Raw genomic sequence first — 17,363 nt, 5'->3', positions numbered from 1 at the left:
TAAAGTTGCTGATGCCTCTTCCAGTCATGCTGTCTCTCACTTCCTCTCACTTATTTTTCTTCACAGCATTTCTCACTATTCAAATAATCTGGTTTATTCATTTACTTGTTCATTAACTGTATCCCCCACCAGAATAAAAACCCGTGGGTATAGAGGCTGCCTGATTTAGTCTCACTGTATCTCCAGTGTTCAGAGTAGTTGCTGTTGAGTCATTAAGTTGTGTTTGACTCTTTGTGACCCCTTGAACAGTAGTCTGCCAGGCTCCTTCATCCACGGGATTTTCCAGGCAAGAATACTGGAGTGGGTTGCCATTTCTTTCTCCAGGGGATCTTCCCTACCCAGGGATCGAACCCACGCCTCCTGCAGTGGCAGGCAGATTCCTTACCGCCAAGCCACCAGGGAAGCCTGTTAACCTGACACATAGCATAGTAGGTGCTCACTAATTACTGGCTGAGAGAATAAAATTTTCAGACTGGGAAATACCTTTGCCTTCTATTAAATTGATCTAAGGTTTATCGACCTCGACACTATTGACATTCAGGGCTGGAGAATTCTTTATTGTGGGGCTCTGACCTGGGCACTGGAGGATGTCTACCCGCATCTGTGGCCTCTACCTACAAGAGGATGGCCTCTGGGACATGGATCATGATAATGGAGATGGCGAGAAATGAACTGATTAAAATATATAATAATATTATAGCAACTATGTGGAAATAAATCTCAATTTTAGAAATGAAGGAAAGGATTGGGGTTGGGTGGAGAGGGGGGGGAACCTGTACCTTAGGGCACTGTGACTTGTTCAGTTTTTGCTCCAGTACAAGGGGCTCCCTGCTGTGTCCACAGCATCCATTTACTTACCAGGCGGGAGATATGTATTTGAAAGAGTAGACAAGTGGGGATTTCCCTGGCAGTCAACTGGTTACGACTTCGCCTTCCAGTACAGGGAGTGCAGGTTCCAAACGCGGCCTGGGAGCTAAGATTCCATATCCCTCACGGCCAAAAAACATAAAGCAGAAGCAATACTGCAACAAATTCAATAAAGACTTTTTACGGCCCACATTTTAAAAATCTTTAAACGAAAAAAGAAGAGTAAACATGGGGGCCCAACTGTGGCGTCCTTAGGGAGGCCTTGCTCACTTCTCCAGGTAAGTTATTCAACATTTTCATTCGTTTCTGGAGATTATTCGGTCCACCCATTCTCCCCCACTGGACAGGGAGCTCCAGGGAAGGACATGTTCCTTGCTGAGCCTGGCATAGGACCCGGCACACAAGAAGCTCTCAAAACCAATTGTCCAAAGTAACATGAATGAATGAATCATCAAGGTTTATAAGCTAGCTTGCCCCTCACTCTCTCTTCCCATCACCTTGCTTTATTTTTCTTCTTAGCAGTTATCACCAGCTGCCACACTGGATATTTATTTGTTGATATACTCATTGCTCACCTTCCCCCGCTAGAATCTAGAATTCATTTCTAGAATTAGAGTTTAGAGTCTAGAATGGAAGCTTATGAAACCAAGGGCTATTTAAAATTGCAGTTCTCCCCCCTCACTCCATCTCCCCTCCCTCCTCACCACTACCCCCATCCCCCATTCCCTTTCCTCTGCGCTTATCACGGTCTGACATATTCTTTGACTTTCTTGGTTTTGATCTGCTTCCAACCAGCTCCACAAGGGCTGGATGTTTGCGTTTGGTTTACAGCTGTATCTCAGACTCTTATCTCAGGACCTTGCATACAGTAGGCGCTCAAGCCACACTGATGACCGGATGAAGGAAGGTGGAATTGAGAGGCAGGCAGTCGTTAGGGGCACATCCTTTGCCCAAATCCCTAACCCGCCCCCAGCCTCACCAACCGGCCAGGCCGGGCAAGCAGGAGTTAAGAGGCGAGCACGCTTCAAACCCGCAGGTGGCGCCGTCCCGCCTCGGTGCCCGACTCCGGGCACTCAGAAGTGCGGGACAGAATCGCAGCGAGCGCGGAGCCAAGCTCAGCCCCGACTTGTTGATCTCGCCCAAGCAGCCGCCACCGCTGCCGCGGGAGCAGAAGAGGAGGAGGTGGATCGCGAGGCGCCGCCCGACCTCAGTCCTGCCGCCCGCGCCCCCAGCGCCCGCCCGCGCCCCCAGCCTCGGAGAGCGCGCTCCGGCCCCGCAGCGCCTGCAGCTTCGGCGCGTCGCCTGCCCGGCCGGCGTAGGCCGGGCCCAGCCCGGCCCCGGGTCCGCCGCTGCCCGCGGGCGGGGGCGCCCGGGCGACCGCGGCAATGCGCGGTCCCTGGCCCTGGGAGGTGGCCACCCTGGGGGTGAGTGTTGGGGCGCGCGGCGGGTACACAGGGGTGCCAGGAGAGGGGCTCGCTTGTCGCGGTTCGGCCTGTTGGTCTACCCAGGCTCCGCGGTTTCAGGCTGGGGGGTGGGGGGGTGGCGGAGCTCGGGGGAGACGCGCGATCCTCATTCTTGGGTGAGGGGGTAGGGCGTGAGCTTCACATGCCTAGGGGCTCAAAGGAGCCCTGAGATCACCAGTGCGCGGAGGGAGGAGGGCTCGTTTTGAAAAGGCCAGAAAATTCAGCTCCTTTCTCCGCCTCCCACCTCCCCCACCCCTTCCCTTCCAAGCCCCGGGAAAGGCGCAGAACCCGGAGTTATAAAAAGCCATCGCAGGAGAGGAGCGAGGAGGAGGAGGAGGAGGAGAAGGAGAAGGGGGCGGGGAAGGAACTAGGAGAGGACGGGCCAGGTGGGTCCCCCGGACTTTGTGCGCCAACCCCCGCCGTGGGGCAGGGGGCGCGGAGGGAGGGGCGGGACCCCGCGCAGAGCTTGGCTTTGCGTCTTCAGTGTTCACCTCGTCTCCGGAGAGACCTCAAGAGGTGCTCCCGTGTGGCTTGGGGAGAGGGGTCGCTCCAGGACAGTGGGGCTGTCGTGACTATCCGATCTGTTGTGACCGACAGGTGGGCACCTGAAACGCTCCAGAATTCCCCCAAATCTTTAAAGGTTTAGAAAAAGCAATCCCCCTGCCACCGCCCCGCCGCCTCCACCCAGCCTTCAAATCCTAATTATCTCGGAGCAGGGGAAGGAAAAGATAAGTATTTTTTAAAAAAAATAATAAAAAGTTTTTTCATTCAGCTGCCCTCCTCTCCGCATGGCGGGGCCAGGTGCGGCCCTCGACGGGGAGACCCAGAGAAAAGCGAGTTTCAGCACTCGACGGGGCGGACAGCGCCCCAGGCGGCAGAACAGAGCCAGGGCGGCGGAAGGCCGGGGTGGGGCCTCCCGGGTCCCCCCTGCGCCTCTTGGGGGCCCTCTCCCCGCTCCGGAGGGCGGCCCCTCCCTCCAGCCACGGGGTGGGGCGGACTTCAGCACCGGCGGGAGGGACAGCGCCCAGCCCGGCTGCGGCCCTGAGCCGCTTAAGCGCCGGGAAGGTCAAGGCCGGCAGGGGCCGGGGTGGAGAGGTGGGGAGGGGCCGCGCACAGCTCCTCGTCCGCTGACCTGCGTCCGCTTTCTGCCTCACAGCCGTCGGGATGGAGGTGAGAAGACGGCCGTGACGCGCGCCCGCGCGGCCCCCTGCACCCCCAGCAGCCCAAAGCGCTCCCTGCCCCCCTCCCCCGCGGCGGCCGGCCTCGCCGTCCAGTGACAGCGGCCTGGGGGGGCAGGGGGGGCGGGGGCGGCCGGACCAGCGATGCCGGCGGGCATGACGAAGCATGGCTCCCGCTCCACTAGCTCGCTGCCACCCGAGCCCATGGAGATCGTGCGCAGCAAGGCGTGCTCGAGGCGCGTCCGCCTCAACGTCGGTGGGCTGGCACACGAGGTGCTCTGGCGCACCCTGGACCGCCTGCCCCGCACGCGGCTGGGCAAGCTCCGCGACTGCAACACGCACGACTCGCTGCTGGAGGTGTGCGACGACTATAGCCTCGACGACAACGAGTACTTCTTCGACCGCCATCCGGGCGCCTTCACCTCCATCCTCAACTTTTACCGCACCGGGAGGCTGCACATGATGGAGGAGATGTGCGCACTCAGCTTCAGCCAAGAGCTGGACTACTGGGGCATCGACGAAATCTACCTGGAGTCCTGCTGCCAGGCCCGCTACCACCAGAAGAAGGAGCAGATGAACGAGGAGCTCAAGCGCGAGGCGGAAACTCTCCGCGAGCGGGAGGGCGAGGAGTTCGATAACACGTGCTGCGCGGAGAAGAGGAAGAAACTCTGGGACTTACTGGAGAAGCCCAATTCCTCTGTGGCCGCCAAGGTGAGTGTGAAATCCGGGTGGTGCTGGGCTGGGGCGGGGCAGGTGGGGGAGTTCTGCCTGTGTGCCCAGATCGAGGACCATGGCTCGGGGACTGTGGCTTAGTTCCCACAAATATGCAGACCAGGAAAGAGAAAGGGCTGTGGCTGAGACCTCAGAGGTGAGAACCAACAGCCCCTTCAGACTGTTCGTGCCTGTATGGCTCTGGCCACCTCATCCTTTTATTATTCAATACTTTATACCCCAGCTTTGCTGGAGAAAAGGCTTTATGGAGACTTAGGAAAACCCACATCAAGAGAATGGACACTGCAAATAACAGGGCACAGAGGGACAATAAAGCCTCGAGATGGAGTAGAGTTGGGTTAGGTCTGTTCTACATAATGCTCCCTTGTGGATGCCTAGACCCAGGCTGGAGGAGAGTCACTCTGCAATTTTAATACTTATCCCTATATTTATAACCCCACTTTGCTCCAAGGAGAGAATGAAGCAGCTTACAGACCTGCTTGGAGGACATTGAGATACTGTGAGGCAGTTTTAACATAAGTGAGAAAAATGAGGCAAAGGGACTGAATGCATGATGCCTGCGGCTGGGTGTGGATGCCTGTGGGCGAAGGGTCACCCCTGGTTTGTTCTTTCTTCATTTATTTGGTGAATTGATTCCCAGAATGCTTGATGCATCTTCTAAAGATGCTTTGGCTGTCGGAAGAGGATGTAAATTTTGAAATAGGGGAGAAAAAATGAGGCAATGTGAAAAAGAAATCGGGAGAAAGAGGCAGGAATGGGTCTCATGACAATGGATAGAACTACGTGCTGCCAGGTAAAAAAAAAAGGGGGGGGGCTGTAAGGGATGAAGGGAGACTCGGGGTGTGAGCCAGACCAGGGCAGGGGGTCATTTGCTGATGAGCAACTTGTCTGTGTTAGGCTGGGACTCGGGGATGCCTCAGAGAGATGGGGCCTATCTTCACGTGGCCAAGGTGCTGGGAGTTGCAAGGAAATGACAACACACTGTGTGCAGCACCACGAAAGAGGCCACTCGGGGCCGAGGGAGCCAGAAAAGAGAGGCGTTAAGGTCAGAATCCAGGGAGACCACGCTGGGAAAGATACGTTGAACATAACTCGTTCCCTGAGAGCAGGGCCAATGAGACAGGGGAAGAACAGGTAAATGTATTCATGGCAAAAAGAAAAAGAGAGAAGGGAATCTGCATACCAGCCGTGATGTGTGAGCTCGGGCTGCCTCCTGGACAGCCTACTGCCCAGAGGCCTGTCCTGCCCTCTCACTGTGGGTGCCCCCTGGCTCAACTGGCCCCTCACTAAAGGCCCACGTGGAGGGCCAGGTCTAGAGGGGGTTTTGAGGGGGCCCTCTATCCAGATCTGGCTGCCCAAGGAGAGGCCTTTAAGAGTGTGAATGTAGGACTGAGTGGCTTGTTGGAGCACGGAGAGAGGTTTTCTCTTTTCCCTGTCCACCCTAAAGAGGATGCAGAGATTCCTAGGCCCGTCTCCTCTTTGCAGGCTGCCTCTGGCCATAATCCTGCCCCAGGTTTCGTGTCCAAAAAGCCTCTGTCTTAAGACATAGTCACTCACCCTTAACCAGCTTAGGATCAGCAGACTTATTTTGCTATTTCCAGGCCTGACCAGGTTTCTCCCTTCTACGCCTGGTTTAGACCCAGATATGACTCCCTCCTCTCTGTTCTGTCCCTAAGACAAGAGAGTGAGGGGCAGAGCAGGGGAGGGTCCATTTTCCAGAAGAAGTAGGCAAAGGGCTCTGTTTGGGTTGGTGCCTGGCAGCTAGGCAGGTGGCTCAGGCTTGTAAAAGGTGCTGGTTGGGAATAAACAGCTTCATCACTCCCTTGGGTTAATCCGATCATAGGGACGAGTTTCATGACCTCTCTGTGATCATGGGCTGGGGCTGATGGCTAGTCCTGGCAGATGGTTGGTCTAGGATATTTGCAGCCAAGGCTGAAATAGTGTGGCAGGCAGGCTCATTGGCCCTCAGCATAGAAATCCTGCCATTGATCACATATCCACTGTATATGGAAAACACATTTAGCCTTATACCTATTATTATATCCCACCTTTCAAAAAAAGGGAAGATCAGAGAGGTTAAGTAACTTGCCTAAGATCACACAGCAGGCAAATGAGAGTAGCCAGAAATTCAGACTCAAGTGTGATTTTGAATTACTGTTCTTTCCACAGTGATTAAGTACCGTAGTCTCCTTCCCAGTCTCCCTGCTTCCACCTTTGCCTCCTGCAATCCATTCCCCATTCAGCAGCCAGAGTGAGCTTTTCTAGGTGTAATTGGATCACATTATTCATCCGCTCAAAATGCTCCAGAGAGTTTTCCCATTACAGAATAAAGTCCAAACCCTTCACCACAAATCCGGCCCCATGACCTCTCCAGACTCATCTCTTGTCTCCTCTGGTTCACTCAGTTTCAGCCCCACTGGCCTCCTTGCTTCTCCCTACACAGACCCATCTCTGTCCTGACTCAGGGCCTTTGCACTTGTTCTTGCCACCTGGGATTCTCTTCCCCACATTGTCCCATGGCTGGTCACTCTCTCATTCCTTTTAGGAGCTGGTCCCCACGCAGATGTCCCCTCCTCTAAAAGACCTTTCCTGACCCCTATCTAAGACAGCCTCTGTCTTCTTACACTGACATCTTGCAGTGTCCTTCTTGCACAGGGCTTGAGCACTATCTGAAATTGTACCCGCTTCCTTGTATTTCTCAGTTCCTCCTCTACAAGAATATGAGTGTCATGAGTTGTATTCACTGCCCCATTCCCAGTACCCATCATGGTGCCTGGCACAGAGCATCTCCAGATAAATCCAGGTGGAAGGAATGAATGCAGCGATCAGTCAGTCAGTGTGTCTCAAGGACCTGTCACTCCTTCCTGTCAACACCTGCAGCCCAGCTCTCTGTGCCTCTGGCCTCCTTAGGGGATTTGTTCTTTGCCCTCCCCACCCACCCCCAGCTCCCCAACTCGGAAGCTTCAGTTGTTAGAACATCAAGGCCTGTAGAAATTTCTCAGAGTTCGTAGGATTAGAAGTCAAATGGAGGACCACGGCTGGGTGATTGTGAGATACAGAAATGCCATATCTTACATATGTAGGACCAAAGACAGACCTGGGTTTTAAGGCCAGGTTCACCATCTCGCCAGTTTCTGGCCTTTGGTGAGTTCTTCCCCTCTCCAAGCTGTAGCCTCCAGCCTGTAAAGTAGATAAAAGGCCCACCTTGAAGGGTCATCGCGTTTGCCAGAACTGAGCACAGTGCCCACCCAACAGTACATGGGGCTTGTTTTCATAAATAATGAGCAGCAGAGTCCTTTCTCTATGGCTGTCTGAGCTGGGCTGCGGCAAGTCTTTTCCTTCTGATAGCAGCACTGAGTGGCTGAGCTGCTGCTGTTAATAATTGATGGATGTTCTGGCAACACGGAGACAGACCAGAGCACAAGCCCTTGCCTTCCCCATCAGGGGAGTGAAAATCAAAATCCATTAGACAAAAGGCAATGTGATTGATTCTAGTTTGGAAGCTGGGGTCAGTCTCATCAGAGTGATGGGGTTGTTGTTCTGGGCCACCACTGGGTTTGTGCTTTCTGGGAAAACTACAAGCTTTTCTCAGTAGGAGAGACAGAGAGCTAATTTGCCAGGCCAGGAGGGTCTTCGGTGCCTGGAAGAGTCTCAGGGTTAAAGCCTGAGATAATTTCCAGAGGAGCTGCCGTTTGTTGTGCCAGGCACCAATTAGTGGTGCTTTCTATGCACTATCATTGAAATCCTTTCCACAGTTCAATCAAGGTAGTCTTCCCACTTGGGCTACAAGTCACAGAATAGGAAACCGGAAGTGACTTCTATAAGGAGGAAGACGCATCTTCTCACCTAACAGGGAGTTTCAAGGTAGCTGGCTTTGGGCTAGTGGTTCCCTGATACCATTAGGATTCTAGATTCTTTAAATTAATTAATTAGGCGGTGTCAAGTCTTAGTTGCAGCACGAGTGATATTCATTCAGTCACGTGGGATCTCTCACTGGGACACACTGGACTCCCTAATTGTGTCAAGCGGGTTCCAGAGCGCTCGGGGCTTCACGCAACATGCAGTCTAAGCTGTTCCACGGCACGTGGGATCTTAGTTGCTGGACCAGGGATGGAACCCAAGTCCCCCACACTGCAAAGCAGATTCTTCACCACTAGACCACCAAGGAAGTCCCAGGATTCTAGATTCTTTCTGTCCTTCTGCTCCTCCAGCTCCTGCAGATAGCTTGGTCCTCAGGCTGGATGCCTGGTATCATGAGATGGCTACCCAGTTCCAGCCCCCAAATAGAGACACATGATGTCCAACCAGTGAAGAAGAGCATGCACTCTTCTATGCCAGTTTTCCCCCCCACCTCCCAGCTTAACCTTTTCCAGCAGCCCCCTGGCAGACTTCTTTTTAAATCCCATTGGTCAGGTCACATGCTCATCCTTTATCCTCAGGGAAGCCTGGGAAAGCAAGTGTCTGGGCTTTTCAGATGAAGAGGGGGAATGGATTTGATGAGTGGTGTTAATATTATTTTACAAAGAAGAAATGGAAGCTCTGAGAGGGGCAGTAACTTGCCGGAGCTCACACAACTAAGGGTGCTCAGTCTGTATTTGTTGAAGGAAAGAAAAGGGCAGAGCGAGAGTTTGAACCTGGGTTGGACTGGTTCCCGAGCCTGTGCTTCTTCATCCCAGAATCTTGGGCAGATCATTCAAGCTCTCTGAGCTTCAGTGAACTCCTCTGCCAAAGGGTGATGGCATAAGTGCCCACCCCTTGGGATTTCAGACGGCAAATGTAATTTGCAAATGAAAGTACTTTATGAATATGAATCATTGTTATTATATTCCAAAGTAGAAGTATCCTTCATTTAGAGACGCTGGTCAGTGGTTTGCCCACCACAGATTTGATTAGGAATCAGCTCTGGGGCTTCCCTGGTGGCTCATTGGTGGGGAGTCCGCCTGCCAGTGCAGGATGGGTTAGACCCCTGATCCAGGAGGATCCCACATACCACGGAGCAACTGAGCCCATGAGCCCCGTCTACTGAGCCTGCGCTCTAGAGCCCGGGAACTGCAACCACTGAGCCCGTGCCCTAGGGTCCACGCTCTGCAACAAGAAAAGTCACCCCAGTGAGACTCCCACATACAACTAGAGAGTAGCCTCTGCCCACCACAACGCAATAAAAGCCCTCACAGCAAATAAGACCCAGCATAGCCAAAAATAAATAAGTAAATAAAAACTTTAAAAAAAGAATCAGTTCTGGAGTCCTACAGATACGGTTCATTTCTACATTGATTACCAGGAATATGACACCTCGGGCAAGTTCCTTTCCTTGTCTGAGTCTCAATTTCCTCCTCTAGAAAATGGGAATTATAATGGAGCCCACCTCTTAGGCCTTCACAAGATAATCTGCAGAGAGAGCTTAACCGAGTGCCTGGTATATGGTAAACATTCTATAAATGACAATAGTGATTATTTGTAGTATCACTGGATTCCTCTATTTTGACTACTCTCCCAGTTGGCCACATCCCCTATTACAGTGTTGTTGATTGTAGGCTGACTGCCTGCCCGCTTGGGATTTCACGCCTTTAGTGTGATGATGTTTCTGCTTCCTTGATCTGATCCAGGGGGCATTCACGTTTTATCATCGAGAAAAATGAGGGAGGGACTTCTCTGGTGGTCCAGTGGCTAAGACTCTGTGCTCCTAATACGTGTGGCTCAGGTTCCATCCCTGGTAAGGGAACCAGATCCCACATGCTGCAGCGAAGACTGAAGATCCTGCATGCCACAGCTAAGACCTAGAACAGTCAAATACATAAATACATACAGTTGAAAAAGAAGAAAAGTGAGGGAAACCAACTCAGAATCCATGGGGCCAGTCCAGTGCCATGAGTCATCTGGCCGAGGCACCTGCTGGCCCTGGGTCCGTCATCCTGGATGTTTGCACTTATTCCTGGGAAACAATATGCCAGAGATTCAGAATCCCTGTTGTGGGCTCACAGAGACCTGGATTTGAATCCCAGCCCCGACATTGCCTAGCTCTGGATTTTGTACCAATCTCTTCACCTCTCATAGCTTCTGTTTCCCCCTCTGTAAATGAGAATGGAAGTAAAGCCACCTCCCAGAGGTGCCCGGAGGATTTAGTATGCCAGTGCATGAAAAGGGCTGAAGCTTGATAAATCCAGCATCCTGATTTGATAAAGGGAAACACGAAGGATGCTTCAAGGACTTGCCAGGGTCACACAATGAGTTGGGCAAGATCAGGGGCTGTTTTCAGGCCTTTCTGCCACCGCTCCCCTGTTACCCTTACTGAGGTTCCCAGGCCTTTCCTTTCCATTCCCTGATCAGGTCATACCTTGACAGCTGGTCTCTCGGGGGTTTTGAAAGGCTCTGAAAAGCTAGAGGTTGCCAAAATGCTTTGGAAGGAAAAGTCCTGGACAAATGAGCAGTTTGGCCCAAGTTTAATTAACTGAAAGAGAACGAGCCGCACACGAAGCACCAACTCCGTCCCCAGCACTGTGCGTCCCTCTCATACCTGACAGCATCATGGATGGGAGCCCTGATTTTAGAACTGAATTGCCCAGGTCCAAGGTCTGACTCCTCTACTTACTCACCATGTGATGTGTGGTAAACTGCTTGCCTCCTTGCACCCTGGTTCTTTCACATAAAATGGGGGCAACAGCAGGACTGTCTCATCGCATTGCCATCAGAATTAAATGAATTAATGCACACAAAGCCTTTCAAACAGGGTTTGGCACATAAAAAGCCCTCAGTAACTCTTAGGGGGTTTTATTTTGCTTTGTGAGTTTTTTTTAATCAATATTTTATTTTTTTATTAGAGTATAATTGCTTTCCAATGTTGTGTTACTTTCTGCTGTGCAACAAAGTGAATCAGCTATTGCTGTGTCGCTTCAGTCGTGTCCGACTCTGTGCGACCCCATAGACGGCAGCCCACCAGGCTCCCCCATCCCTGGGATTCTCCAGGCAAGAACACTGGAGTGGGTTGCCATGTCCTTCTCCAATGTGTGAAAGTAGAAAGTGAAAGTGAAGTCGCTCAGTCATGTCTGACTCTTAGCGACCCCATGGACTGCAGCCTACCAGGCTCCTCCATCCATGGGATTTTTGGGCAACAGTACTTCTCCCATATCCCTTCCCTTTTTTTTTTGTTTTATAACATGTTTTATTGTATAATATGTGTTTAATATCTTCCATGTCAAATTAGGGTTCTGTGTCCTTCATCTTAATGACTTTATTGTATGCCAATTGTGTTTGTCTTAATTTTTATTACTTATTCCCTAGTCTGAAATTTTTTTTTATTTTCTTTAATGTTTTATGTTTTTTTTATGTTTATGTTTTGTTTTTAATTGTCGTTTCATTTAACCCTCCAAACTGTCCTGCCAGATAAATCAGATCCTTTTCAAAAATTCATTATTCATACAAAATGATACATCATAAGGATGAGATAGTTGGATGGCATCACCGACTCAATGGAAATGAGTTTGAGTAAACTCTGGGAGTTGGTGATGGACAGGGAGGCCTGGCGTGCTGTGGTCCATGGGGTCGCAAAGAGTTGGATGCGACTGAATGACTGAACTGAACTGAAGGTGAATTTACATAACTTGGTTCAACATCACACAGGCAGTTGGAGCAGAACGGGGACCCGATCGTGATGGAGAAGATATGGTCAACGTCTCAACCACGTCCTTTTAGCTCTTAACTTTTGCAGGGTCACTAGCCCAGTTCAAGCTACAACACCTGCAGTTCGTTGCCTAGAAGCTTCCTCTGGCCATTGGAGTCCAGTAAAGACAGGGAGTTCTGGCCCTACCTGGAGGAAGCAATCCTCAACAACTAATGGAGAAGGTGTATAAATACTTCAGCTCCCTCCCCTTGGTGCATGCTCGCATGCATACTAAGTCGCTTCAGTCGTGTCTGACTCTGTGACCCCATGGACTGTAGCCCACCAGGCTCCTCTGTCCATGGGATTCTCCAGGCAAGAATACAGGAGTGGGTTGAAATGCTCTCCTCCAGGGGATCTTCCTCAGCCAGGGATGGGGCTCGAACTCACATCTCTTACATCTCCTGCATTGGCAGGCGGATTCTTTACACCTAGGAAGCTCCCTCCCCCTGGATAGGGGTATAACTCCGAGGTGCATGGTCCACAGTGGCCCCCAGAGGTCCTCAGCAGAATCCAGCTCCAGGTGCCCATAGTGGTTCCTTGCTTGATAGTACACTCTGGCCTCTTTCCCTTCCCTGTCTCAGATCTCCTCTGGTAGGGGCAGCGGTGTGTCCTGGGATCACCTCCCACCTAAACCACTTTACTCAGATTCTTGTCTTAGGATCTGGTTCTGGGGCCACAACCAAAGACTTATGGGAAACCTCAGACTCCTATCTGGGATCATTTTTTTTTTTTTTTTTTTAGTATTTATTTGGTTGCGTGGGGTGCAGCACGTGGGGTCGTCATTGCCGTGCACAAAGTCTCTAGTCGTGACACACTGACTCAGTAGTTTGCAGCACATGGGCTTAGTTACTCTGCAGCGTATGGGATCTTTGTTCCTCTCCCACGGATCAAACTGCGTCCCCTCCGTTGGAAGGTGGATTCTTAACCACTGGACCACCAGGGAAGTGGCTGGGATCAGCTTCAAAGAAGACATTCCAGGGCTGGCTGGGCTCAGTCAGCCTCACCTCCATCTCCTGCAGAAAATAAAAACAGTAGCAACCGCAGCAGCAGCCACCCCTCTGCTTACTGTGTGCTGGGCGCAGTGCAAGGAGCATTGGATGCACAGTGGTGTCTGATCCCCAGTCACCCCACTGCTGCTGCTACTGCTAGGTCGCTTCAGTCGTGTCCGACTCTGTGCGACCCCATAGACGACAGCCCACCAGGCTCCCCTGTCCCTGGGATTCTCCAGGTGAGAACACCGGAGTAGGTTGCCATTTCCTTCTCCAAGCCGTGAAAGTGAAGTCGCTCAGTCGTGTCCGACTCTTCGAGACCCCATGGACTGCAGCCCACCAGGCTCCTCCGTCCATGGGATTTTCCAGGCAAGAGTACTGGGTGCCATCGCCTTCTCCTAGGGAGGGGCAATTATCCTCATCTCACAGCTGTGGAAACTGGGGCCCAGAGAGGTGCAGTCACTGGCCCAGGGTCACACAGTGAATGGAAGGATTGTGAACCTGAGATCTGGCCTCCGTACCACGCGACTGACCTTCAGGAAGTGAGAAGCAAGTTTCACATGGCCTCTTCACCTTGGAGAATGGAGATGCTCTGGATGTGAGAGGCCTCCAGGGTCTCCCACCTGACTTCGAAGGGTTTCTGGCTTCTGCTCCTTTATGAGCTTGGCCCCAAAGGGCTATGGGCCAGGACTATTGGAGACAGTGTCTTAGCAATAAGCTTTATTTTCATAGATAATTTAAATAGATCAGACTCTACCTTTTTGAGGGAGGATGTTCTTGATTTTGGTGTCTCTGGTAGAGGTGGGCCCAACCAGCTGGGGTCAGGGACAGACGAACACCCCAGCTCCCAAATTGGAGAAGGAGCCAAAATTCACATGTTTGTATCAGGAGCACCAATTCTCCTTTAAAATTTTCCCTGATGACATCAATAACAAATAAGACATAATGTAACCACATGAGACATATTCCTGCCGGTACGGGAATGGCCTGGGTTCAATTCCACCCCCACTGCTTCCTGGCTGTATGAACCCACAAGGCACCTCACTTCTGCAAGTCTGGGGGTGGGAATAATAGATAGGGTGCTCTTCACTGAGCAGGGATGTTCACCCCCATCTGAACATTTGGGTCACCTGAGCTTCGACAAACACCTGTGCCCAGGCCCCATGACTGAAACAGTCTCTGGGTGATTTCTTTTAACTAATTAATTAGGCTGCCTCAGATCTTAGTTGCGGCATGTAGAATCTTTGTTGCATCATGGAGGATCTTTTATTGCAGCGCCCTCGGACTCAGTCATTGGGGCACCTGGGCTCCGGAGTGCATGGACTTAGTTACCCCAAGGCATGTGGAATCTTTTCTGGGTCGGGGAGATCTGCTGGAAAAGGGATAGGCTACCCACTCCAGTGTTCCTGGGCTTTCCTGGTGGCTCAGATGGTAAAGAATCTGTCTGCAATGCAGGAGACCCCGGTTCAATTCCTGGGTTGGGAAGATCCCCTGGAGGAGGGCATGGCAATCCACTCCAGTATTCTTGCCTGGAGAATCCCCATGGACAGAAGAGCCTGGAGGGCTACAGTCAGTGGGGTCGCAAAGAGTCGGACACGACTGAGCGAGCAAGCCCAGGACAGCACAGAGATTGAGACCATTCAAAAAAACAAATACAGATACTTCCCTGGTGGTCCAGTGGTTAAGAATCTGCCTTGTAGGGGACTAAGGTCGTGCATGCCGCAGAGCAACTGAGCCCACCCACCACAACCAGAGAGTCTGTGGGTCACAACGGAAGATCCCACGTGCCGCAACTAAGACCCGGCACAGCTGAATGAATACGTAAATAATTAAAGAAAAGAAAGTGCCAATGAAGCAGAAACCTGAAGGAAGGGAGAGAGTGAGGCAGGTGGACTTGAGGGGAAGAGTGTTTCTGATGGAGAAAACAGCGCGTGCTAAGGCCTTGGGGCAGGAGCACATCTGGGAGAGTCAAGTGGGAGGAGTGGGGCAGACGTGGGCAGGGAGGGGAGATCAGAGGGACCACGGTGTTGCTGTGGGACTCTGGCCTTTCTTCAGAGTCTGAGCTTCTACACTGGCCTCCCTGCCTCCAGCTGCCCCCTTCCAGGCCATCCCCTGCAGGGAAGCCAAGCCGTCTTTCTCAAAGATGATAATTTGCTCATGCTCACCCTTCCGTGGCTCTCACTGCCCCCAGAGTCAAGTCCAGACTCCTCGGCCTGACCTTCAACCTCAACTCACTGCTCCACCGTGGTCTCCTGTCTGTTCCCCGTGGTACCCTCTGCCCTCATCACACCCACCTTTTCACGCTGCCCGAATACTCCAGCCTGCCCGGGTCCTGCTCCATGCTTCCATCCAGCCGACTTCGCCCTGCACCCTGTTCTTCCTTCTGTCTGCCTGCAGCCTCCCTCTCTCCTCGCCCTCCAAGGGCCGGCTTCTCCCTCCCCCGCCACCCACACCCGCTTCAGGCAGCGCCGCCTGCTCCTCCACCCCCGTCTAGGCTCCGGAACCCTGATGTTCATACCTTCCTGGCACAAAACGCTCTGAAGACTAGCTTGTGAGTTGTTCTGTGGATGCCAGGCCCACAGAGAGAAAGGGACGCGTAAGACAGCAGGCTCTGCAGCCCGACTGCCTACACTCACATCTCAGCTCAGTGGCGATTCACACTGTGTGGGCCCTTGGGGGAATGACAGTTTCTCCGGGCTTCGATTTCCTGAGCCATAATTCGGATGCCTCACAACAACCGGAATCATTGTGACAATTCTATACGAAGGCCGCCCCTGGTGCTCAGCAAGTGTTCAATACGAGTTAACTGCTGCTGCTGTTGTTATTTTTGTATTGCATTTAAGGGTTCATAAATGTCTGTGGAGTGAATGAATGAGGAAATTGGCATGATCCTATGGTGGTCAGAGAGTCTCTCTTATCAGGCAAGGGTCTCCCAGGCGTACCCTCCCCCAGGAAAGGACTTCTGAGCTTCCATTCCTAGCAGGGAGGCATGGTTAAATTAGATACTTGAGATGTTCTTTCGCATCTTGACTGCTCCATTTTTGCTCTGTAGCCAGGCTGGTCTCCACCGTAATTGCCCACCATGGCCTGGCAAGCAGACACCGTCTCTGAGAGAATAATGTTACACTGGCCAGTTCCACACATCATTCACATCTGCCAGGTAATGGGCCTGGAATCAAACAGCTTCTAAAAATAGACCAGTATATTTCTCTAATTGCTACCTAGGGGCATCCCTGAGACTTTCCAAGGCCTGTGTGATCCTTAGGGCCCTCGACCTTGGTCAGCATTGATTCTTAGAGTTTTTGTAGACCCAATTGTACTTAACAAAGAAGCAACCTCTGATTGCCCTGCCGGGGCATGTGAGAAGACGAGAGACAGGCGGTGGTGGTGGTTGTTCAGCCTAAGTCCTGTCTGACTCTACGGGACCCCATGGACTGCGGCACGCCAGTCTCCTCTGTCCTCCACCATCTCCCAGAGTTTGCTCAAATTCATGTCCATTGAGTCGGTGATGCTATCGAACTGTCTCATCCTCTGCCAATCCCTTCTCCTTTTACCTTCAGTCTTTCCCAGCATCAGGGTCTTTACCAATGAGTCGGCTTTTCACCTCAGGTGGCCAAAATATTGGAGCTTCAGCTTCACCATCAGTCCTTCCAGTGAATATTCAGGATTGATTTCCTTTAGGATTGACTGGTTTGATTTCCTTGATGTCCAGGGGACTCTCAAGAGTCCTCTCCAGTACCACAGTTCAAAAGCATCAATTCTTTGGTGCTCAGCCTTCTTTATGGTCCAACTCTCAAGTCCATACATGACTACTGGAAAAATCATAGCTCTGACTATATGGACTTTTGTCAGCAAACTGATGTCTCTGCTTTTTAATACACCATTTAGGTTTGTCATAGCTTTCCTTCCAAGGAGCAAGCATCTTTTAATTTCATGGCTGCAGTCACCATCTGTAAGAAAATAAATTCTGTCACTGCTTCCACTTTTTCCCCATTCTGTTTGTCACGAAGAGATTGGACCAGATGCCATGATCTTAGTTTGTTTTTTTTTTTCCACTTCTCACACCCATTTTCTGGCTTTTTTTCCTTTGCACTTAAATGATTTAATTATTTATTTTCATTTCATTATTATTTATCTTTAAATTTGAATTTCTAATAGTTATTTTATAGTTTTGCAGAATATTATCATTATTTGGGTTTTTTTTTTCCTAAACACTCTCTTTAAATAAATCCATATTATCCACTTTTGAACACTTTAACCATTTTTTGTGTGCTCAGCCAGTCAGTCATGTCCCACTCTTTGAGATCCCATGGACGGTAGCCTGCCAGGCTCCTCTGTCTATGGAGTTTTTCAGGGAAGAATACTGGAGTGGGCTGCCATTTCCTACTCCAGGCATGATATTTGTTTTTTTGATGTTGAGTTTCAAGCCAGCTTTTTCCTATTTCCCATTCTCAGTCTCATCTCAGATCCAGCTACT

The 17,363-nt window shown here is 51.3% G+C and overlaps 1 protein-coding gene across 1 annotated transcript in view; it reads left to right on the top strand.

Moving 5' to 3' along the window:
• The first annotated feature begins 2,163 nt into the window (after positions 1-2,163).
• KCNB1 (potassium voltage-gated channel subfamily B member 1) overlaps positions 2,164-17,363 on the top strand; it is a 114,290-nt gene continuing 99,090 nt past the window's right edge. The window contains exons 1-2 of the mRNA XM_070801859.1: positions 2,164-2,291; positions 3,487-4,219. Coding sequence (XP_070657960.1) covers positions 3,653-4,219 — 567 coding nt within the window. The 5' untranslated portion in view covers positions 2,164-2,291; positions 3,487-3,652. The remainder of the gene's footprint in view (positions 2,292-3,486; positions 4,220-17,363) is intronic.

Source organism: Bos indicus, chromosome 13 (assembly GCF_029378745.1).
Source record: "Bos indicus isolate NIAB-ARS_2022 breed Sahiwal x Tharparkar chromosome 13, NIAB-ARS_B.indTharparkar_mat_pri_1.0, whole genome shotgun sequence".
NCBI classification, from domain to species: domain Eukaryota; kingdom Metazoa; phylum Chordata; class Mammalia; order Artiodactyla; family Bovidae; genus Bos; species Bos indicus.
Note: the sequence above shows the minus strand (reverse complement) of the source record. Positions and strands in the feature narration are given on the sequence as shown.